The sequence below is a fragment of the Phodopus roborovskii genome, unplaced genomic scaffold, assembly GCF_943737965.1.
Source record: "Phodopus roborovskii unplaced genomic scaffold, PHOROB, whole genome shotgun sequence".
Taxonomy (NCBI): Eukaryota; Metazoa; Chordata; class Mammalia; order Rodentia; family Cricetidae; genus Phodopus; species Phodopus roborovskii.
In genome coordinates this window covers 8,831,009-8,854,272 of record NW_026126558.1, presented here as the reverse complement: position 1 = coordinate 8,854,272, position 23,264 = coordinate 8,831,009, and the positions used below count along the sequence as shown (strand labels likewise).

General features: G+C 52.6%; 1 protein-coding gene across 1 annotated transcript; it reads right to left on the bottom strand.

Moving 5' to 3' along the window:
* Window positions 1–893: 893 nt before the first annotated feature.
* Window positions 894–11,332, bottom strand: Cibar2 (CBY1 interacting BAR domain containing 2). The gene is made up of 9 exons (XM_051201596.1): window positions 11,199–11,332; window positions 8,543–8,777; window positions 6,511–6,579; window positions 6,328–6,429; window position 5,830; window positions 4,199–4,308; window positions 2,990–3,103; window positions 1,803–1,904; window positions 894–1,173 (listed from the first exon to the last, which is right to left on the bottom strand). Exons 1-9 carry the CDS (start codon window positions 11,216–11,218, stop codon window positions 1,057–1,059), a joined length of 870 nt encoding a protein of 289 aa, XP_051057553.1. The 5' UTR covers window positions 11,219–11,332; the 3' UTR covers window positions 894–1,056.
* Between the last annotated feature and the right edge of the window lie 11,932 nt (window positions 11,333–23,264).

Sequence of the window (23,264 nt, the reverse complement as noted above, 5' to 3'; positions counted from 1 at the left end):
ATGTGGGCTTCCCTGGACCTGATCACCACCTGTCATGTGGGTCTAATCAGGATCTATCACCTGTTACTCCCAGGTAGGTGAGGGGGTAGGAGTGCTTTGGCTCAGAGAGGAGGCAGAGTCAGGGGGCATCCTGATGCCTAGGTGGTGATCAAGCCTAATGGCTCACCCAAGTTGTCTGTAGAACCAAGTTTCTAAGGACAGAGACATCCTCTCTCACATGAATACATAGATCCAAATCTAGGACCTTGTCGTGCTCATGATGGCCTCTTCCCAGGGAACAAATCCCCTGAAAAGTATGCCAAGGGATCACTGCACACATCCTCCTGGATGCCCCCACCTATCCTCTACCTACCCCCACTGTGGATTTTTGTGTGTTTATGGCCCCATGGCCACTGTATATATGATGTCATGTCTGTGTAATGGCTGAGATCTGTGCCCATCAGCCAAGTTCATATACTGAAGAGTTAAATCCTGGGGTGCAGAGCCTGCAAATGGTCCTTGTGGTGAGGGGTTGGGGGGCAGGCACAGTAGGGGCCCTGAGCTAACAGAAGGGGCATTTGGGCACAGCCCTTGGTGCACTCAGGGAAAACACCATGTAGAATCAAAAGCAGGCATTGGGCATCATGGTCACAGGAATAGGCTGCACTAGCCAGAAGCAGAAGCTGGCCAGAGGCCTGGGAAGCCTCTTTCTCCCAGCCAGAGGAGGAGCTGGGAGATGTAGATTGCAGCATCCAGGCAGGGAGGTCATGATGCTGCTGCTTTAGCCTCCCAGTTGGTGGTACTTGACTGGGAAGACCCCAAAATCTAACCCAGTATGCTTTAGCATCAACACAAGTGTGGAGACTCCTGCCCCAGATGAAGGCAGGAAACAGACTAAGCAAGGATGCAGTTGAGAGTCACATATCTTTCACTGACACTGGGAATATGCGTCTGCAGAGCAGCCTACTGTGCTGACGAGGAAATGAGGCCCCAGGGATACCTGACCCCAGGACACAAGCAGAGCCCACCAGGGTCCAGACCAGCCTAGGCCTTCCACCTGCCCCTGGGATCCTCCTCCTAGTCCTGGCGTCCCTGCTGCTGTCCCTTGAGGTCCTCCAGGGGGATCTCCTCCACAGAGTCAGGCTCACTCTCCTCTTCATCTTTCTCCTGCTGTGCCATCGTGCTCTGAACACTCTGAATATCAGAAAGAAAAGTCACAGCCAAACCAGGAGTGGTGGTGACAAGCCCTGAGTTGGAGAGGTGGCTCTCCCACATTGCCATGAGGAGTGACTATGGCTATGAGCTGCTTAGCAGGTGAGACCAAGAGAGGGCATGACCACCAGCCAGGGAGAGTGAGTCTGGAGAAAACCCAGTTCCTTCACTGTGCTTAGAAAAGACCTTCATGAAGCTCAGTGTCAGCCCCTCACACTGGCCGCCTCCCCTCCCAGGGACTAGCTCTCCTCACTGTGACTCTGGGGCCATGTCTGCCCTGGCCACACCCCACTTGCAGACACTGCCAATTTCCCTGAGGTTGTTGGCCTAAGGCTGATGACAGTGTGCTGTTCCTGAGCTTTCAGGTGACATTTGGCCAGTGTGCTCTGAATTTGCCTGTGACCCAGGTGGGATCAGGTGAGACCTGTCATGCCAGGCCCCTCCCTTCAGTGCACTCCCTCAGCGTGCCTCTGGAGTGGTGGGCACATACAGGTGGATGTGGGCAGCCCCTTCCCAGCAGTCACCACTGTTCCAGTAGTCAGCCATCCATCCACTTCCTTGGTTTCTTCATTTTGTCCCTGGATTAGCTCCCATGATGTGTAAGTGCTCACCTGGCTGGCCAGAGGCCAAGGGACAGATGGAGAGGGGCTGGTGTCGGTGAGTGGCCGAACTTCACTGTGCCCATAAACTCCACGCATCTTGGCTCTGAAGTCCTGCCAAGGAGAGATCAGAGTGGCTGGGTCCAGCTTGAAAGCACAGGAGTGGAGTAGGAAGCAAAGACAGGAAGCTATGAGGCATCTCTGGGCACTTCCTGTTTGCTATGTTATGGACCCACAGCAGCATCCTGAGGGGGTGTTCTAATCCCATTAAACAGATGGGAAAACTGAAGCCCAAAGGCACTATGTAACACAGTTATCAGGAAAGTCACTGGTTAGAAATCACCCTCAACTCCTGAAAGAACCATGTAGAGCTGGGTCATGGGCTACATGCCTATAACCCTGGCACTGAGGAGGCTGAGGCAGGAGGATCATGATTGAGGCTATCATGGGCCATGGAGATGAATGAGGCTTTGGAGAACCTGTTTTTTTTTTTTTTTCTTGTAGCCTTCTGTGTGGTTTTAAAGCATATGTAAAAATCCTTTGATGGATCATCCATCTCCCATTCTGTCCTTGAGTGCCAGCCTTAGTGGGTCACCTGTAGCACCCTGGCAGGAGCACACAAAATGACTTCCTCTTGACCCCAAGGCCTTAGTGCTCCCCATGTCTCAGGCTGCTGGCTGGTGGGAACCATTCACCAAGGGAACCTGGAGTAGGTGCCAGGCTGTGGGCTTTTGTGGACTCCTGACTCAGTTACCAAGCTCCACATCCATAGAACGCCACACTGCCTCCCAAGGCACCTTTACCCTTTCCCTGTATCCAGAGGACAGCTACCTCCCACCACCATCTGCACATACAGAAAGAGGACTTTGAAACAGCCCGGCTCCAGACTGTGACCCAAAGCCACGAGATAAAGGGACAGATGATTGGCTCACAGCATCAGTTTTGGGGCCAAGCTCTGCAGATAAAGCTTGCTGTGAATCTAATCAGCATGGCTGGGGACAGTCACAGAAAGCTTTTGTCCCTGCTGTTTTTCTTCGGTACTAAACAGTCCTGTGATGCTGAGCAGATGACATCCCAGGTGACCAGGAGAAGATTCTACTATGGGGCGGCACCTGGGCCAGGTGTTTGAAGTCGCTCATCAAAGCAAGCCCTCAAGCTAGACAGAAATGCACAAAAGCACAGACAAGCCCACTACCCACCTGCAGGTCTCTCTCTAGGTCGTAGCTCTCCAGGGTCCTGAAAGCACTGGAATACACCTCTACTGCCTTTGCGTGGAAGACCATCTCAATGGACACAAAGTCAGAGAAGATTCTCTATCAGAGAGAAGCCTAGTCAGGGTCATGGCACCACACAGGGTCACACCACAGACACTGAGCCACATCTACAATCCTTTTTAAACTGGGGGTGAGGGACAGCCTTCTACCTTGAGGCAAAAAGACCCCGCTGGTGCCAAGTCCCTTTCACGCCACACTAACAGTGCCCACTGCCTTCTGAAAGGCCTCCTAATCCAGACAGCCTGTACCAGTTCCCAGCTTCATTCACTTATATACTTACTTGTCTGTTCCACAACTATTCCCCATGTACCCACCATATCTCAGGCCCCGGATCTAGAGGCCAGGTGGTCTGGAGGTCTAGCTGACCTTCTGGACCTCAGAAATGAGAGCTGTAAACCCAGTACAGAGGGCTGACACAGGACACAGCCTGTTATAAGTCCCTGAGATAGGAAGGAGCTTGGGCCTTGAGCCTAGGGAGGGGTGGTTGCACAGGAGGTTAGAAGGCCCAGGCTGCCTCCTTGGGGTGGGGGTGGATTGTTCTTTGACCTTAGGACAAGGTAAGCCACCAAAGGGTGTGAATCCCAAGACTGACAGATCAGAGCTGTCTGTCAAGAGATTCCTGGGGTTGAAGAGTGGGAAAAGAGGACCAGAGGGTGGGGCAGACAGAAATACCCATGGTCAGTTAGTCCTGAAAGGGCAAGTTCCTTGAGACTTCTTGAAGGACCTGGAACTGGACCTAGTATCCCATAATGCTGAGAGGAGCAGTTCTGGTGGAGATGAAGGAGACTCTGCCGGCCTCACAGCACCTCAACATGGCTGATTCCAAAAAGGACTTTTAGAGTTTCAAAGGGGAGCTAGGATATGGGTGAGAAAGAAGAGCAGGTGCAGGAGGGGACAGAACTGTGCCTCAGCATCCTCCTGGTTGGGAGCTGTGTCCAGAGCACTGAACAGCTGGGTGAGGCCAGCCTACCCCAAGCAGAGAACCTGACATATGCAGCCAGGATCAAGTCTCCCCAGAGCCCCGGCCTCCGAGGGTCACATGATCACACACTGCATGTGTACCTACTCTCAAACACAGGAATTCACACCCACCCGTATGAATGCATACACCCACACAAGGCTGCCGCTGCCTACCCGGAGGTCCTTCAGCTTCTGTTCCTGGAAGGCATCCACTGTCTCGGCCAGGTGGTGGGTAGAGCGGTTGGTGTCCACAGAGGCCCTCTGTGCACTGGTCTCCGCCTGGCCTCAGGGACACATGAGGTAGACAATGTCAGGTGGTGGTCCTAGCCCCTCGATACTACTCTGGGTTGTTCTCAGCCCCACCATCTCCTTTGGGGGATTCCTCCTGCCTCATGTGGTCACTGAAGAAGTGGTCAGGCAGAATTGTGGTAAGAGGATGTTAACTGGGGTTGGACAGACCTGCTTCTTAGCTGTGTGATAAGTCACTTAACTTCTCTGAGTTTCAATTTTCTTGCCAGTTGGGAGACCGTAATGAGACCTGCTCACAAAGCTGGGAGTATTGGGTGCTGAGAGCTGGGGATCTGCTCCACAGTAGAGCCCATATTCAGCATGTGTGAGGCCCTGAGCTCCCCAGACCCATCCCCAACACGGCCAGCAATAACCATCATTCTGAGACAGGCACTTCCTAGGCTGAGCTTTTCTCCATGTTCTTGGTAACTGATTCTGCCCATGGACAATTGCGGATGAATGGCCTGCTCCCTCCTCACATGGCAAAGCTGGCTCTGTGCCAAGACCGATCCCTGAGCAGCCTTCACTGGAGCTGAGTTCTGAGTCTGGCATTTAAGGGCATGTGTGACATTGGACAAATCACCCTCATGGGCTTCACCTGCCTCTCTTTTAGAATGGGGCCCTAACACCAGCTAAATGTTTGTGAAATGGGGGAGGGGACAGGGGAGCTAGAGGCTGGCACCCAGAAGGTCCCCAGTAAGGGAAGGGAGCTGGGATCTAAACAGATGAGTAACCAGGAGGTAGGGGCACGGGCGGGGGCTGGGACAGAAGTCAGAGGTGCTTGTTCCAGGCTTAAAGCCATGCCTGATCCTCATGCTCCAGGTGTGGTGCTCTTCATGTTACAGAGTGGACACCAGGATGGTGGAGCCAAAGATGTCCACCTCCGGGGCTGGAGAGATCGCTCAGAGGTTAAGAAAAGCACTGGCTGCTCTTCCAGAGGGCCCAGGTTCAATTCCAGCAACCTCATGGTGACTCACAGCCATCTACAATGGGATCTGGTGCCCTCTTCTGGTGTGCAGGCAGAACACTATATACATAAAAAAATAAATCTTAAAAAACAAAACAAAACAAAAAAAGATGTCTGCGTCCACCTCCTAAGTCCTATGTCCTATCCACGGGTCACCAGACATGATAAAGGGTACACTAGGCTTCAGTAGCCTGTGGGCTTCTGACATAAGAGATCCTGAATTCTCTGATAAAGTAACAGGTGGAGGAGCTGAAGGAGGGTGTGACTGCAGAGGAAAGGTGTGGGAGGGGACAAGGGTTGGGGAGCCCAATGGGACTGTGGCCCAGATGCTGGAAGAGATGGAGCCAGTCTCCCAGATTCCCAGAGGAGCAGTCTGCCTACCCACAATAAGGCCAGAGAGCTCCTCAGTGGATTCTAACCCCTAATCTATAAGGAGAGGGAGGGAAGGAGGGAGAGGGCACTAGACAGTGACTGTCTGTTATAGAGGCACCCTCCTACATGACAATTCAAGATGTCCCTAGGGGTCAAACTTAGGTCCATGAAGGGCTACTCTGGATGAGGCCACTTTCATAGTGACAAGCAGGGATGGCAAGTCCTCCACAGCCCTGGCCCCAGTTCACAGGCATGCTAGAGCTCATGAAGAAATGGACTGTCACTCACGCACAAGCTTGCCTGTCCTTGCTTGGGCAATAGGGCTGGGGCTGGCAAAGGCTACCCTGGGATCAGGGTGCAGGCGACCCCACGACTGGGTGGTTTACTGGACAGAGCCCAGACCTCCTGACCCTCAGCACCACCCTCCCCTCGCCTCACCCTGCTGTGCTGAGCCGTGTGGGTACCAGCCTCACTGGGTGTCACCTACCATTCCATGCCCGCCCATGCCCTGTGACGCATGATGCTCACCTGGGACTGAGGAAGACTGTTAAGGATTCAGGTGAAGCCAGGTGGCCTGCAGGTGGTACCCACCCTGCCTAGTGGATCCAGGTCCCCAAGCCCAGGTCCCCAAGTGCAGTGTGTGGGGTGGCCACCCTGCCTAACAGGAGAAGGATACAATCATTTGTCGATCTGAGGGTGACTTCTGTCTCAGTTTCTCCAGCTTCTCCAGTTGTTTGATCTCATTATTTTGGACACGTTTACATTTCTTGATATCTGCCTACACAGAAAAAAAAAAGCCATTTCCTATAGATCCCAAGGGGCCAGTCCCCACCCCTGAATATTCAGGCGCCCAGCTCACCCGGGTCTGCTTGATCTGAGCACCATAGAGCTTCAGGGGGCTGATGACCTTGGCCTCCAGCCTCTCAACCTGCAGGGCACACGTGGCGGCATAAGAAAAACAGAGAAGACAGTTCTGTGATCAGTCACTTGCACCCCCAGGGGACACACACAGGGCCCACACCTGGAGTATCAAGGGCCTGATTCTGTCCTCAAGGGTTGTAGCTGTGTGCTTGTTCCCACTAAACTGGCATCCCCAACTGTGCACTGGTGCTGTGAATGTGCTCCAGGGTGTCTCCACAGGTTGGGGGGACAGTTGCAGAGTCTGGGAGGACAACCCTGAGCATAGAACTTAGGGGTATCATTAGGGAGGGTGACATGTTCTGGGGACAGTTTGTGTGGAGAGTCCCAGCATGACAGAGACAGGGCTTCAGGCCCTTCCCTCTCCTGGGCCCAATGCAGTTCTGCCTCAAGGTATTGAGTTGCTTGGAAGATGAGATAGAGGTTACACGAAGTTAAGACTGGTGTAAGACTCCAAGCTGATTGCTCTTCGTGACCTCTAGTATTGGCTGGGCCAGTGAGTGGGCACAGGCAGCAATGCAAGGCCCTTAGGCCTCATCCCAGGCTTCAGATTCCAGGTTCTCCTAACAGCTGACAGCTCAGGAGAAAGAAAGGAAGGAGAAAGGGGAGGTCTCTTCTACCCCATGACAGCTTGCATTGCTAACTTGAAAGGACCTAGAATTACCTAGAAGACAAGCTCTGGCCACATCTGTGGGGGCAGTTTTTAGACTGGATTCACCAAGATGGTAGACACACCCTAGGAGTGGGTAGCAATAGTCCCCAGGCCAAGGTCTGGGTCTGAATAAAAAGGAGAAGGCCAGTTGAGCACCAGCATCCATCTCTCTCTGCCTCCTGAAGGCAGATGTGGTGTGTTAGCTGCCTCACACTGGCCGCCATGACTTCTGCCATGAGCAGAATAAACCCTTCCTGCCTTAGGTTGCTTAGTCGGGCTTTTGGAGACTGCAGTGAAAAGCTAATACATCACAGCACCTGGCAGGATCCTAGGGTGGCACTGCTCTGAGTCTTGGGGTTGCACCAAGAGCAGAGGAGTCCAGGTTTGATGGAGGAGGCCTGGGATGGAGGGCAGTGTCCCTGTCATGGCTAGGAGCCATCTTGGGGATCAGGCTTGCCAAAGGAGCAGGAGTGACTGGAGCCGGCTAGGCCATTCCTTTCCACTGCCCCTGACCCTTGAGAGGGACAGCGTCATGGTAAAGGGTCATGGAAGGCACAGCCCCACCCTTTCCTTACTTTCAGAAAACTCAGTTGCAATTCCTTTCTCCCTCCCTTTGAAGTCCTAAACCCTTTAAGAACATAATGTCCTTCTTGGTGGCTGTATGAGCTCGCCCTTAGGCTTAGGGCCAGCTCTCCACCTGGGAAGAAGCCAGAGGCTTCCAGCTGGGTGGGGATGCTGGGCGGCTCTCAACTGCCCATCACACAGCTGGAAGCTTCAAATTTCCAACTGGTCAGAGCAGGGAAGGGTGCCTCACACATGTAATCCTGGCACACAAGAAGCTGAGTCAGGAGGCCGGCCTTGAGTTCCAGGCCACACTAGGCTGCGGAGTGATCTTGTCCCCCAAAAAGGACAGTGGGCATAGACAGCCACCAAATGACCAAGTGGCATCTCCATGCACCATGGGAGAAGCATCTTTCAGGGACAGTCACCCTCTGTCCCAAGAGCATGCACCTGCCTGGCTAGATGTGGGTGTCGCAGGAGCTGTCTGTCGCACAGCCAGGCTGCGTGCACCCCCCTCTGTAATGCTCACCCACACTATTCTTGCATCTTCTTCTCTGCCAACCACACAGGCTGTTTCTGAAAAGACATCTCTCCGCCGCCATCTCCTCCCTACACCCAGGAATCTGTGGCCCTCATGGGGCCCCCGATAGGCCTCCAGGCCCCCTTGACTGGAGTAGTCCTTGTCCAACACTGTGAAGCCTTCTAGCTCTACCCTGCCACGGGTGTGATCATGAGGGGAGACCCGGGCTGCCATGCTTACCTCTGCCTGCCGGTAATCCTGCACTTTGGCCAGGTCCTCAGCAAAGTCCTTCATGGTAGCCCGCAGCTCTGGGTTCTCAGTGTTGGCAAAGTCCATCAACTGCTTCACCAGCTGGTCGGCCTTGTCACGCAGCCGGGCTGTCTTGCGTGTGTAGGAGGCCAGCAGCGAGCAGAACTGACCAAAATACCTCTCAGCATTGGTCACGGTGTTCTCCATGGCCCTCACCTGACTGTCCCTGGGTAGGGGTGATGGCAGCAAGTGCAGACAAGGTCATGGTCACTGGAGCCACCGTACCCACCTCTCCAATGTGGCAGGCAACATCCAAGCACCCTGTTCTCAAGCATCTGCTCCCTGGACAGTTCTGAGTGATATCTTGCGCCCATTGAGGCAGAAGAGGAGACCTGCCTGTGCCCCAAGGCTGCAGTGGTGGATGGAACTCAGGTGGGGCCTTTGTCCCTGGGGCCTGGGAAGGGGAGCAGCACCCCGTACTCTTGTGCACACCACTGTATCAACTTCAGAGGCTCCTCCCCCAACCCCTCCACTCCCATGGGCTTTCCTCATCCTGTCCACTCCTTTCCCCTTTTTAGAAGCTTGGGGTTAAATGAATGACTTTTGGGGGATCCATTTGAGGCTAACAGATAGTTTGAGACCTGGAGGAATGATTCAGTGGGTAAAAAACACCACTGAAGACCTAAGTTCAGATCCCCAGTGCCTGAGTTAAATAGTGGGGGGGGGGGGACTAGAGAGATGGTCAGTGGTTAAGTATGCCTATTGCTCTTTTAGAAAAACCCAAATTCACAACCAACTGTAACTGCAGCTCCAGGGGAATCTGATACCCTCTGCTGGCCCCCATGGGCACCGACACTCATGTGCACAAATTCACATCTGTCTACACACATATATAACTGAAAATCTAAAAATATGAGCTGGACATGGTCATGCATGCATTTAATTCCAGCGCTGGAAAAGCAGATCTCTGTGAATTTGAGGTCAGCCTGGCCTACATAGAGAGAACAGGCAGGAGTACACAGAGAAACTCTTTCAAAAACAAAACAAAACAAAAACACACACACTTTAGAAAGGGGGGGTCAGGAATGACCCCACATGCACCTGTATACAACTCCAGCATGGTGGGGCATGGAGACAGGAGGATGACTGATTTGCTGGCTGCCAGCCTAGCCCCTGGTTCAGTGACAGACCCTGTCCCAAGCGAATAAGGTGGAGAGTAACAGATAGGGCACCCAACACCCTCCTCTAGGCCCTGCACAAGTGTGCACAGGCATGCACAGCCAGCCACACACATGTTATAGACATACAAATAGGCAATTTATTTTTAGGAGGACCATTTTGCACACCCTCTTTCCTTCCCAGTATCTCATTTCTTGCTGTCCATTCGGTGCCAGGTGTGCTCCAATAGGAGGGCATTGTTGGGGACAGCTGTGCTGGCTCCTACTGAATGCTGCATGCTCAGGTCTGACAGATGTGTCATGCCAAATGTCCTCCCAAGCTACCTGCTGGGGGTATTTGGGCCCTCACTCTCCCAAACTCCTCTTGCTGGTCCCTCCTTCCCCCCCACCAGCCCTGGGCTCCTCTGTGGAGCACCTTGCAGACCACTGAACCACTGCACTCCACACCCTTGACCTCCCTGACACACCTACAGGGCTTATGCCAACTCTCCCATGACCCATCCTTGTCTGTCCCTGTACCCCTCCCTGCAACCTACCCACACCCTGTGTTCAGTGATAACACATGGACTCAGCTTTCCTGAGAGTGTAAGAGGCTGCTGCATATGGAGGCCTCCCTCCATACCCGCCATTCCTCAGCCCCGGGCTGCTGGTCCCTTGTAGCTCTCTCTCTCTAGAGCCTAAGCCCCTCATGCCACCCCCCCAGCAGAACCTGCAAGGAGCATCATCTCACCCCTCCTAATGAGCCTTAACTTTGTGGTTTGCAAATGCTCTTGTCACACTCCACGAGATGTTGCTGCCTCCATTGGGAAGAAGGGGGTTCAAGACAGAGTTTCTCTGTAGCTTTGGAGACTGTCCTGGAACTTTCTCTGTAAACCAGGCTGGCCTAGAAATCACAGAAATCTGCCTGCCTCTGCCTCCAAAGTGCTAAGATTAAAAGTGTGTGCCAGGACATTGCCTCCATTTTTAAATCAAGTCAACTGTGCAGAGAGGCAAAGCATTCTATCCAAGGGCACACAGCAAGCCGGACTCTGAGGGAGCATCACTCATACATTGTTTAGATGTGCAGGCTCCGTGGGGAGGGACTGGGAAGCCAGCTTTTAAGGAGCACACTAGGTGCATCCAGGCCACAGGGAGTCTCAAAGTCAATCAGGGAGGGCAGGTGACAGTGAGCCTGGGACACTAGGCAGAGCAGTGGGCAGGGATCCCAGGGGCAAAGTCTGGGGCGCGTTATGAAGGGCTTTCTAGGCAGGATGCATGGGGGGAAGCAGGGAACAGACCTGAGAGTGTGGCTGGACCAGTTCTTCAGGCAGCAAAGGCTAGGCAAGCAGATTGGATTCTAGAAACCTCTGTGACCCAAGCCCTATCCTCTCCACCTTGAGAAGGAATGGCAGGGAGTTCACCTGCCCTCCTCCCTGATGCAGCAGGTGAGAATCCCACCAGCACTTCCCTCCCGGCGGCAGGCTGCTCACCTGGAGAGGAGGACATTCATTGTGGACCGGGCACTTGCTACCTTGATCTTGGGGAATAAGAACAGGGTCCCAGGAGTCCCCTAGGCAGAGAGAAGCCAGCCAACGCTGGGCCCAGCTGTGTGGTCTGGTTGGGCTCAAGGGACTCTGCTGCCTGGTTGCCAGGCAACGGGCCATCCCGGGCAAGCCCTGGGAGGAGCCCAGCTGGTTGCTGCGCAACCAGGGCCTCCCCTGCGGGGTGAGGAGGGCTTGCTTTGGGCTTAATTACACTCTGAAATGGGCGGGGCAACAGAAAGACTCCACATGCTTTCCAATACAAAGCTTCTTGGGTTCCATAGCGACTGTATTCACCAGGAGGGGACAAGGACCCCCCTAAAGGCAGTTTGCCTGGGACTTCTCCCTGAGCCCTGCTGCCTTTGTGGGTCCCGAGGCAGAGGGCCAGGTGGGCGGGGCCTAGACGCTGGTGTCATTGTCAAGGGTGAGGTGGAGAAGTAGATGGTAAAGGAGGGGCAGCAGAGGGTGGGTGGGAGAGGACTTGCCTGTGAATGGAAGGAATGAAAAGCCTCAGCTCGGTGCAGCGCTGACATCAGGCGGCCTGGGTCTCCATGGGTATGTGACTCCCACTGTTAGAGTTAGGAAAGGTGACCCCAGTGTCACAGCACTAAATCCCCGCCACCCTTGGTGATTTTATTCACGGTGAGAGGTCTGTGTGTCTCAGCCTGGCATTTCACTTGAGATACAAGGCATACCCAGGCCTGGTGGTGGAGGCAGGGAAAACAAAGCAGGATGTTGATAGCTCACAGGGGTGACTGTCACACTGGGTCCGCATTGTGTGCGTTCCAGCTCTCACCATGCTGGTATTATTAAGGGACTTTCAGGTCAGGTGTACCAGGTTCAAATCCCACAGCCCAGCTCTACTGAATGACATGAAGCAAAGCACATAACCTCTTTGGAACCTAGACAGTTACCTAACAAGGGAGACAGAGTCCCTGGTACTGCGATGCAGACATAAAGTGGGCGGGGCACTGGGAGCTGGCTCCCCTGTGCAGCTGGCCCTCAGGAGCACACCTACGTGCTGGTCTCAGTGACACCTATGCTATGATCCCCTTCTTCGGGACAGGTCCCCCCAGAGAGCACACAGACAAATCTCTGCATGTTCTTTGAGGTACTGTGCTCTCTGTTTGGGGCAGCCATGGCCATTACCTCCCATGTGGGCTCTGCCAGTCCTGTGGTTTTCTCTCTGGGTGATGTCAGGCTGGGGTGCTCTGTATTTCCTGGCCCACAGTTCCAAGCCTTGTTCTACTCCCTCCCCTCTGGGCCACTTGCAGGGTTGAAAACTGTCTCCCCAAAGTGCATGTACACCCTAGGTCTCAGGACAGAGCCTTATGGAAACGGGGGTCTTTGCACATTGGATGAGCAGATGAGTCACTCCAGCATGGAAGGTGGGGCTCACTTGGGGGCTACTGCTCCAATCTGCAGAGGAAGCACCCACACAAGGCACCTGTCCACCTCCTGTGGTCCTGGACCCTTTCATTGACTGCTTGTGGTGTCTGCGGCATTGATGTCAGTGCCCTAAGGATATGGCCATATCCTAAGGATATGGGGTTCAGGAATGCCTGAATCCTGCCTCTGATAGCCGGTGGATTGGTACATCCCTGCATCAAACTGTCTGCTGTCTTCTCTGTTAACGGATCAGCTTCCTAAGGAACCCAGCTCTTCCCATATATCAGCTTAGTCCCAGTCTGCCCAGTACTATAATAGCATGCTACCACCAGAGGGCGACAGAGACCATGCTCAGACCCTCCTGTCTCGGGGTGGAGGGACTGCAGAGGGGACACGTGTGACATAGGTGTGGAGAACAGAGTGTGTGAGGTCTTGTTCACTGGAAGCCTTGACAACCTCATGACTGTTGAAAAATGAAAACTGCCTTGGGCTGCACAGAACCAAGACATCTGGTGGCCAAAGAGGGGAAGGTTGAGTCTCCGGAGAGCTGTCAACCCACGTAGTCCAGGGTGGCCACTAGAGGGCACATGCTCTCAGTCCTTGTCTGTTTCTCTTCAGTCTATCCTTTTCCTCCTTCCTATCTTTCTGTTTCTGTCTCTCCCTGCCTTGTCTGTCTCTTTCTGTGTCTGACTGCTTGCCTGTCTCAGTCTCTGTTGTCTCTCTCTGCCTGTCTGTCTCAGTGTCTGTCTGTCCTGTTTGTGTGTCTTTCACTCTCTGGGTCTCTGTCTCTCTCTGTGTGTGTCTGTGGGGTCTGTCTCTCTCTGTGTGTGTGTCTGTGGGGTCTCTGTCTCTCTCTCTGTCTCTGTGTGTGTGTGTGTTCTCTACATATGAGCATCTTGCCATGTGAGTCAGGTATACAGACCATGAGGCCCAGCTTGCATTTCAGGAGGGTAAGGCCATGCCTCTTGGTCACGCCCCACCCCAAGAGAAGAGAGCCCAGCTTCTGTCTGCTGGCGGCTATGTTGTCCACAGCTACATGGAATCCTGTCATAGCTGCAGATGCTTTTATCCTCATCTCAGGGGCATGTTGTGTGGCAATCCAGGCGCCCCTCTTGCTCCTGGGCCCCTGTGAGTCAGTCCCTGGCAGCGACAGTCTTGAACAATTAGCAAAAAAGAGGGAAACCCTTGAGTTGTGTCCACACAAGCAACTTTGAAGTAGCAACTTCAAAGCCCAGTGTCAAGGGCCTAGAGGGGCTGGGACCACTGTCACCCTGGGTCCACAAAGAGAAAACCCAGGAAGACTCAGTGAACGGAACTTGGGGAATTGGGTGGTCCTCAGTGAGGCCCTGCCTTGGCCTTGGGTGTGCTGTGTGATTTGGGCAGTCAGTTCCTCCCTCTGGGCAGGAGCCATGGTCTGGGAGCCATGAGTAGTCACCTCACCTGCCACCAGATGGTGAGTCACTGGTTCCTAATGTCTCTATATAGTGCCTGCTTTGTGACCTCCTGTCTTCCAACAGTTCACCTTGCTGCTATGGTCACCTCCTTATTAAGAGGGTTTAAATACACAGGACAAGAGAAATCAGACCATGATGTGTATGCCTGCCATCTGGGTCCTTGAGGGCACTTTTTGAGAGCTGAGTACTGGTCCTTTCTAGGCCATATGTTCGGATGTGATCTGTCACTGGAGGAGTATGAACTAAGTGCCTACCGTGTACACAGCCGTCACCAGGCACTTGAGCCATGTCTGCAAGACAACAGCAGACACATGGCACTGTGTTCACTCAGAGAACATTCTGTCTGGGAAGCAGGAGGTCCCAGCCAACAAGATGCTTCAAACAGCCACAAGGGTCTCAATCTTTCCATCTGCAGCTCATGCACCAGAAAGGGGGAAGACCTCCATGGTAATCGCCTGATAACATGCTGGGGACTGCTTCCTCAGGATGAGGTCACAGGGCTGTCCCCAGACAGCAGAGGGCCAGATCCATGCCTTTATACACTGTCCAGTGTTGGGTTGGGGCATTCCTCCACAGTTGGGAGTCAGGGAAGACAGGTGGAATGTACAGAGCTTCCTCCACAGAGGCCCCACTGTGTGAGCTCACAGTGTCTTCCTCGGTGTTGGTGTGTGTGCTTTAGACAGGCTTCTTCTGTAGCCCAGGCTAGCCCTGGAACCTGAGCTCCTCCTGCCTCAGCCTCCACGTGCTGGGTGGAAGGATGCCGGGCTCCTGTTTAGTTGGGGTTAGCCCTGTGACCTTTCCCTGCCAGCAGTTGGTGGTGGTTGTCGGTTTTGTTCATTTTTGAGGCAGGGTCTTTAGTATGCCAGGCTGATTGTGGGCTCACTACACAGCTAAGGATAACCTTGAACCCCTGATATTCCTACCTTTACCTTCAAGTATAAGATGATAGGCTGTGTGCAATTTATAAACATGGCCTTGTGGCTGGCATGTGACTCTTAGAACCCTAGGGTTCTGCCACTGTCCAGCTGTGAAACACAGACCCCGCTTGGTACCACGTGAAGTCAGTACCCTTGGGTGAATCCCCCAAACTAGGAAGCAAAGCTTCCTACCCAAGGTGTCTGAAAGCTGGTGGTGGTGACTGAGCCAGATCACACAGCCTCTGGGATGACAGCATCCCCGACGTCAAAGCTGAGGCCCATAGGACAGCACACGGTAACTTCTGAGTTTCTCCCGGAGCTCAATTCTCACACGCCCAGTCAGGCTGGTGACTTCAGCCTGGATCCCAACTAGCCACCCCAATCCATCTTGAGGATCCCACAGCCAGGATTGCTTTGTTCTAATCCCAGCTTTGGAGCTGAGGAGATGGCTCACTGAGCTTGCAGCCAGGCTTGATGCCCCAAGTTCTACTCTGGAGACCCAACCATGGTGGAAGGAGAGAACCAACTTCCACAAGTTATCCTCTGTGGCATGTATAAGCCTACCCAAACATACAGTAGATAAATGGAATTTTAAAATTGAATTCCATAAATGGTTAATGATCACAACCAATATCTTTTTAAAAGTAAAAAGGGGATTATGATATAGATGTGAATACTTTGTTTTGGAATGGATTTTCATTTATTGCTACAATTTTGTGATATGTATATTTCTCCTCTTGTTTAAGTATTGTTTAGAAATGTAATGTATAATTCAATACAGATTATAGATAGTACCTATAATAGTCAGATATAGTTAAGTTAGTTAAGTTTTCTAGATATACAGACATGTATTTGAGATTAATAGGCATTCTTCAAACCTTTCAAAGACCTACAGAATATGGCATTTAAATTGGTTTAGGGTTCTTCTTGACATGAGGCACAACTGCTCCTGGCAACACCATGTATGTCAGAAAGGAAGATGGACATTAAAGAAACATGTTATGGAGTTTGCTTCCAATATGGCAAGACTAGCCATTTGGACAGGATACTGCTCTTGTCTGGACTGTTTGACTTTATGCTGTATAAACTGGACATGCAGGGCCCACAGAAAAGTGACTGCTGATTCAAGATGGACATTGCTACAGAGATCCTGCTTCATGGAAGAGTCTGCCAGACAGTCTGCAGGACACAGAGAAAAGTGACTGACAAACTGCCAATACAAGAAGACAGTTTAAACTTTCCTGCTTTGCTGAAGAGTCTGCCAGACACACTATGGGCTGAAGATGGAAGATTACAAAAGAACTTCGGGTGACCAGGCAGTGAGTTGTCTCTGTCATTTCTAGAGCTTATATATTATCCTTCTGTGGTCTTTGAAGGAGTTGAAGACAGATAGTTATGGTTATAGTTCTCATTAGTTAGGATTAAAGATAAGTTACTTAGACTTTAGACACACAAAGATAAAATAGATGATGGAATATTTTCTTCAAATCTTGATAAATGTTAATGGACTAAATATTGTTAACTGTGATTCTTACTTGATAACTGTTGTATAATATATTTTGCTATGTTAAGGTTAGAACCCTTCTTTTTATTTAGACAGAAAAGAGGAGATGATGGGAGATGTCATTCTGTATATGTTTCTCATACTGGTTAATAATAAAGCCCTGTTGACCAATAGGAAAGGAAGATAGGAGGGACTAGGAGACAAGGAGGAAATAGGAAGTGGTAAAGAGGAGTCAAGATGGAGAGTCTGGAGAGAGCAGTACGCGGCAGCTGGCTCCGGGTAAGAAGACCACATGGAAATACATAGATTAACACAAATGGGTTAATACTTAAGACAGAGCTAGCCGATAAGAAAGTAGTAACTGGCCAACAGTATAATATCAATATAGAGTCTCTGTGTGTTATTTAGGGCTGGTGCGGCGGCAGGACAAGACCAGGCAGTGGGCGGAAAAACCTGTACTCCTTACAAATTCCAGCTCTATTGCCTTACAACTGGAGACTGGCCAGCACTGGCTCTGGGCCTCAGCTTCTCCATCTGTGAAATGGGACTGGTCAGGTACCTCTTCCCTCAGAAAGTAACAGTACATGACACTTAGATGGGCCTGGGTACAGCTCCTGCTCTGTGCAGGACACTGCATGGTGGCTACTTTAACTCCTCTCCTTGTGTCCCTAGGCTGGACCCAGGTGGCATGTGTGGGCAGGGAAAGTTGGATGGTGCCCAACACAAATTCTGCTGACTCAGGTGGCTACTGCAGAAGCCAGCAGACACCATGCGAATCATCTGAATCAGAGGGAGCAAAGAGTGACCTCCCTCAGGCCTGGCTACACAGTGACATACCCCATCCTGAAGCTTTACACAAGTTTGTCCTTTGAACTACAAGTGCACCTTGGCCAGGCCTTCTCCCCATTGGCTTGTCCAATTCACCATGCTAGGTGGGTGAATGACACTTTATCTGTAGCTGGGACCTGGGACCAGGGCTACAGTCAGGCTACCACACCAGACCAGCATCCTGGCTCTGTTCTGCTTACCCCAGGACCAAATCTGTCTAGGGCAGCCATGTGGAGGACCGTGCCTGGACAGCAGGCTAAAGACTAATTGCCAGAGCTTAGAAATGCCCCCAGGACAAAGGACTTGGTATGGTGCCTGGATATCAGGTGGCAAGGGGCTTTGGCTCTAAAGCCTAGAAGTTCAGCTGTGGCCAGCATGATGACACTTTGGGAAACTTCTGCACCCACCCTTCAATGTGCTGTTGTTAGTCAGATCTCTGCACTCAGCCTTTGAACAGCACTGTGCAGGGTAGCTGTGTGCCTGCCTTTCCCGGGTTACTGTCTAGCCAGGATTGATCTCCAACCCCCTACACCCCAGAGTAGCCTGGAACTCAATCCTTCTGCCTCAGCGTTCCAAGTGCTTGGCTCACAGGCCACTGCTCCAGGCCACTTGTAGGCCTCCAAGAACTTCTGTGCTCACAGTCTTGTAACATATGTGGCTGTTGTACGTTTGTGTGTTGTGTATCTGTGTGCATGTGCAAACGGAGGCCGGAGGAAGCCAATGAGGGTTCTGTTCCACTCTCTGTCTTGATCCTTGAGCCAGTGTCTCTCATTGAACCTGGGATTCACCATTTTTTGACTAATCTGGCTGGTCAGCCAGCTATGGTAATCCTGTCTCCATACCCCTCCATAACATTGTGGTTATAAGAGTACAGAGCCACACCCACATTTTACATGGGTGCCAGGGATCTAAAGTCACATCCTTGTGCTTTAGTGGTGTGTGCCCTTACCTAATGCTGTCTCCCAACCCCTTCACCTTGTTTTTGCAGACTTGGCAGCTGTGGATTCCACCAGCAACAAATTAATAAAAAAAAAAATTAGGGCGAGGGTGGGGTCTCATGTGTTGAGGCCTTTCTCAGAACCTCAGTGCAGTCAAGGGTAACCTTGAACTTGTGGATCTGTTGTATCTACCTCCTGAGTGCCGAGATGGCAGGCATTTGCCAGCATGCCCAATCCAGGGCTCCATGCCTGCCAGGCAAGGACTCTACCCCTTGGAACCACATGCCAAGCCCAAAATGTGTTTGCAAGTGCATTCGTACCAGACACTGAGGCTTAGAATGAACAGGAACTGGAAGGTACCTGCACGTGCCGTTGTGCAGGTTGCTCACCGTGTGAGTGGTGGTGACTGAACACCTACTATGTACCAAAGCACACACTGAGCACTTTGCTGACAATGCTTTCCCATCCCTTCTCCATACGTGTCTCAGCCAGGCACAGGAGTCACCCTGGCAGAGCTGCCCTGAGCAATCCCAGGGCCTTGAGTCCTGGCTGTACCCAAGGCTCTGTGCTCCATTGCTACTCTGTGTGTAGGGACAGCTGTTTTCCCTTCTGCTCAGAGAGCAGGGACCTGCTATCATGATCTTCTGTCCCTTCCCTTCAGTCCCTAGTGCCTGGGAGTGACCACTGCTATACAGAAGTATATTTGAGCTAATGAATGAATGAGGGATTGAGCCTTAGTACCAGGTGCTGAGCTGACACCACAGGAGGCCTGGAGGCCCCTCCTGGCAGGAGGAAGCCCACTATTAGCCACATAGGGTCAGTATCTCCCTGGGAGGCCTGTCCTAAGGCTGGGTGGCAGAAGGGGCCTCAGGGTGGGGATGGCCCCTCCCACTCGGCCACCTTGGCGCCTAGGCTTTCCCCAGCTGGTCCTGTCTGTCTCAGGCTTCCCAGCCATCAGGGAGCTCCAAGTAGCATGGCTCACCTTTCACACAAGGGACTCCCTCCTTGCAGCCTTTGGCATCCCCCCACCTCTCCAGTTACATTCCACTCACAGTCTGGATTGCAGGAGGGAAAAGAGAGGTGGGGAAGTGTGTGTGTGTGTGTGTGTGTGTGTGTGTGTGTGTGTGTGTGTGTGTGTTGGTGGAGGGGGACGTGGGGAGCACAGGCTAGCTGGGACAGGACTCAGGATGTAGACCACCACCCTTCCCACCCACAGGCTCACCCCTGGCCAGGTGAGGAGACTTCCCACACACTGCAGCTGCCAGGCTGGGCTGCCTGCTCTAGGCAGGAGGCCAGGGGAGGGACACTGAGCCAGAGAGACAACAGACAGGAGCAGAGGCACTCATTAACAGTGCTCTGTTATTTCTTCTCGCCCAGGGTTACTAAGTACTGTTGGGCAGGTGGCTCACTCTACAAGGGAACATGAATTCACCTGACAGGCCATGCTGTCTGCCCCTGGCTTCTACCTGTCCCCAAGGGCATTTTTTACCTCACAGATATACAAAGACACTGTGTAGGCTGGTAGCCCGACTCTCGCATCTTTGCTACTCTGAAACTCTCCATGCTCCCACAGGCCCATGTAATATTAGCAGCGCCCTGCCTTGAGCACAGTTGGAGCCTGGGCTGAGTTAAGGAACTGTATATACAGCGTCTCTCCACCTGACCCCAACCATCTTTATATCGTGAGAAGCCTGGACCACAGATGGACTGCATAATGAGTTGTAAGTGCTGTGGACCCTCACCAGGCCTGGAGGGATCTGCTGTTAGCCTCCACTCAAGGGCAGTGCTGAGGAGGCCGCTGTGCCCCTACACCATCCCTGAGCACACAGCAGGTGCTGAACCTGGGCATGTGTGGGTGCAGATTAAAGTGCCCCCAAGGTGGTTTTATCAGATAGGAGCATGGGAGCTTCACTCAGTAGGTCACCTCACCTCCCTTCTGGGTCCCAAAGACTGCTCCAGGCCAGGAGAGACCTGTTCCCAGGAGGAGCTTTAAGGGCCTCTACATTCCCCGGGAAGCTCATGCCCAGCATCTGCACATGCCCAGTTGATCACGCCAGAGGGAAGCTATGCTCTGAGCCAGGGGAGTGGTCCAGGCCCCACCCTGACCTCATCCATCCCATCCAGACAGGGATCCTGCTGTCACCACCTTAATTTTCCCAGCTGGAGAATAGGTGACTATCTTGCCAGGTCTGCTGTGACAAGGCAAATAAAGCACTCTATAACTTGTCCAGGGACATGTCAGCACACTGTAGGCCATCAGTAAGTGTACTTTCTCCCGTCTGCTTGTCACTATGGCAGACAAAGATTTGAGGTAAACAGTAGGTAGGTACTCAGTTCATGCCCTCTTCTGTCTTCTTGCTGCTGTGGCATATGGAAGCACACAAGCATACAGCAGGCACTCAGTATGCACATCTTCCCTGTCTTCATGTTCTGCAGCATTACACTCTAGAGCTCTGTTCCCAGGGACCCCTTCTCCTATTCTCATGGAAGCCCTGGACCTTGTCCTGCACTGGGATGCTTCCCTGCTCCATCTGTTGGTGTCAAGAATATCAAGGCAAAGAAAAACCCTGCCCCAGACTTGACGTCAGCACCCAGCCTAATTGGTCCTGGAGCCTTGTGAGTCTCTGGCTGTCCGGTGTGGAGCCGTCGGTGGCGGTGGAAGGTGAGGGTTGTTTGCACCCGTGGCTTGAAGTGAAGGCTTTGTCTTCATGGTTCCTGGCACAGACACCTTGCCCTGGGCACTCTCTCTGGTGTAGCAATCTGACTTATCACTTTCTTGGGGAGAGAGAGGCATGAATATTTAATTACCCCACTGCTAAGAGGCCCGGTGGAGCCTGTGAATGAAGAGCTGGCTTTCTCCTCTGGAAGGGCCACTCCGGGTCCTGCCAGCCAGGCAGCTCCTCCCATCCTGCCTCTCATCACTGGGGGACCCTGAGCCATCAGGCCTGTACCCACATCTTGTGGTGTTGGTGAGCTTGGGTCAGGTCTCAGCTCCCTGGGCACACTGTGTTTTCTTTACAAGAGACATGGGAGGCAGCGGTGGTGGGCGGTGGCAGGTCAAGTCCCCTGGCCAAGAAGGAAGGCCTGTGGCTGCCGGCTAGAACATTTTGCCCCATGTGAGCCAAGAAATTCCAAAAGAAACACGGCAGTGTCCAGCCTGGGAGAGGCGGAAGGGGACTTCCTCTCTGAGTGGCCTCTGAGGTCTCAGGGGCCTGGTTGGTGGGGGCCCCTCTGGCAGCCAGAATGGAGGGGTGGTGCAGACACAGGAAATGGGGTCGCAGCTCCAGGCACCTCCAAATTGGGAGATACTCAGGGCCAAGAGTCTCAGGAACACAGCAGCGAGGACAGTGTGTCCTCTTGTAGGAGATCTTGCAGACCGCTATACTTTGCTTCTAGAGTGGGTAAACTGAGGCACCAAGATGCCCTGCCTATGTCTTGCAGAGAAAGCTTGCAGCACATCTGAGTAGCGCAGCCTCAGCTGTGCCACCCAGCATCCTTAGCACGCCAAAGGCTAGTGGTCAGCCCATAAGACAGACAGACAAGGGGACAGGTTCAGGCAGGCAACATTCACAAGGCAGGCAACACTCTGGTTCATTTGTCATCTACAACAGTTGCAGCTCACCTGGAGGACTGTGTACAATGAAACATGAACTAAAAGAAGGTTCTACGTGTGTGTGTGTGTGTGTGTGTGTGTGTGTGTGTGTGTGTGTATCTGTGTCTATGTCTGTGTGTAAGGGGTGCCTATGTGTGCCTGTGTCTGTGTGTTCCTGTTGTGTGTGTGCCTGTGTGCATGAAGAGACCAACCACATCCTCATCTGTCACCCTCCACCTATTCACCTGGGGGGGGTGTCTCTGAACCTACCTAAGGCTTGCATTTCCTAGGTGAGGCTAAACGCCAACACGCTCCAATAATCCTTCTGTCTCCACGGGACTTGGAGCTAGGGTTACAGGCTTGTGTAGGACACCTGGCTTGTCACATGGGTGCTGGCATCCAAACTCCAGTCCTAATGATTGTTCAGCAAGTGCTCTCAATTGCAGAACCATCTCTCCCATCCCAGCTGCAGAGTTTTAATAGCAACTACCAGGAGCAGCGAGGAGCTCCTTTGCTGCCACCTGGTTGGCAGGGACAAAAAGCCTGAGGGTGGTTTGGTGTTTGAGAAGCCTGCTTAGCACATGTGATGCCCTGGTTCCATCTTCAAAGCCTGGGAGTTGGGGGGGGGGGGATACTGACGAACCATCTAAACAGCCATGGTTGGAGTCAAAGTCATGAAAAATACAGCTGTGTGGATGTGTGAACAGCACCCCCTGAGACATGCAGTGTGCACTCTGGACAAGGGAATGCGATCACCCTGATAGGTAGCTGGAGTTGAACTTGGGGCTGCCTCTGCAGAGCCTTAGCAGACTCAGTGCTCCTGATCTGGTCCTGCCTAGTGACTGGGGAGACTGAGAAAGGGTGGGACCTGTCAACACTCACTTAATAAACCATCCTTAGTCCCAGGGTGAAGGGCCCTGGGCAGTTCCTCAACAAGGTAGCCAGATGTCGCAGCTGCAGGAACAGCTTTGGAAGGGGCGAGGGCTGCTGTGAGAGGTTTTGCAGCCCACATAGCATTTACTGAGTACCTACTGCGTATCAAGCATTCTTGGTCCTTACTCAGGGAGATCCTCACTGACTCCAGAGGTTTTTGACCAAGGGGTGAGGAGGCCCCACCCTACCCCATATGTTTCCTCAGAAACAAATCCCAGGAGCCCTGTGAAGAGTTCCAGAGCTGTCTGTGCCTTTCTTCCCAGCTCTTCTCCTTTCCCACACAAAAAGGACACTGAGGCTCAGAGGAGGGAGGGGAGGAAGAGGAGGGAGGCAGAAGAAACAGCAAATGAGATGGTGGCCTGGGCCCAATTTTCCATTTTAAAGACTTTTTGTTATTAATTGTGTGTGTGTGTGTGTGTGTGTGTGTGTGTTCATGCATGCCCACACACATATACACACA

Coding starts and splice junctions, on each gene's coding strand:
- Cibar2 (XM_051201596.1), bottom strand. CDS start 11,218: ATGAATGTCCTCCTCTCCAG. Junction 8,778..11,198: donor ATGAATGTCCTCCTCTCCAG/GTGAGCAGCCTG, acceptor ACCCCTACCCAG/GGACAGTCAGGTGAGGGCCA. Junction 6,430..6,510: donor CTCAGATCAAGCAGACCCGG/GTGAGCTGGGCG, acceptor TTTTCTGTGTAG/GCAGATATCAAGAAATGTAA.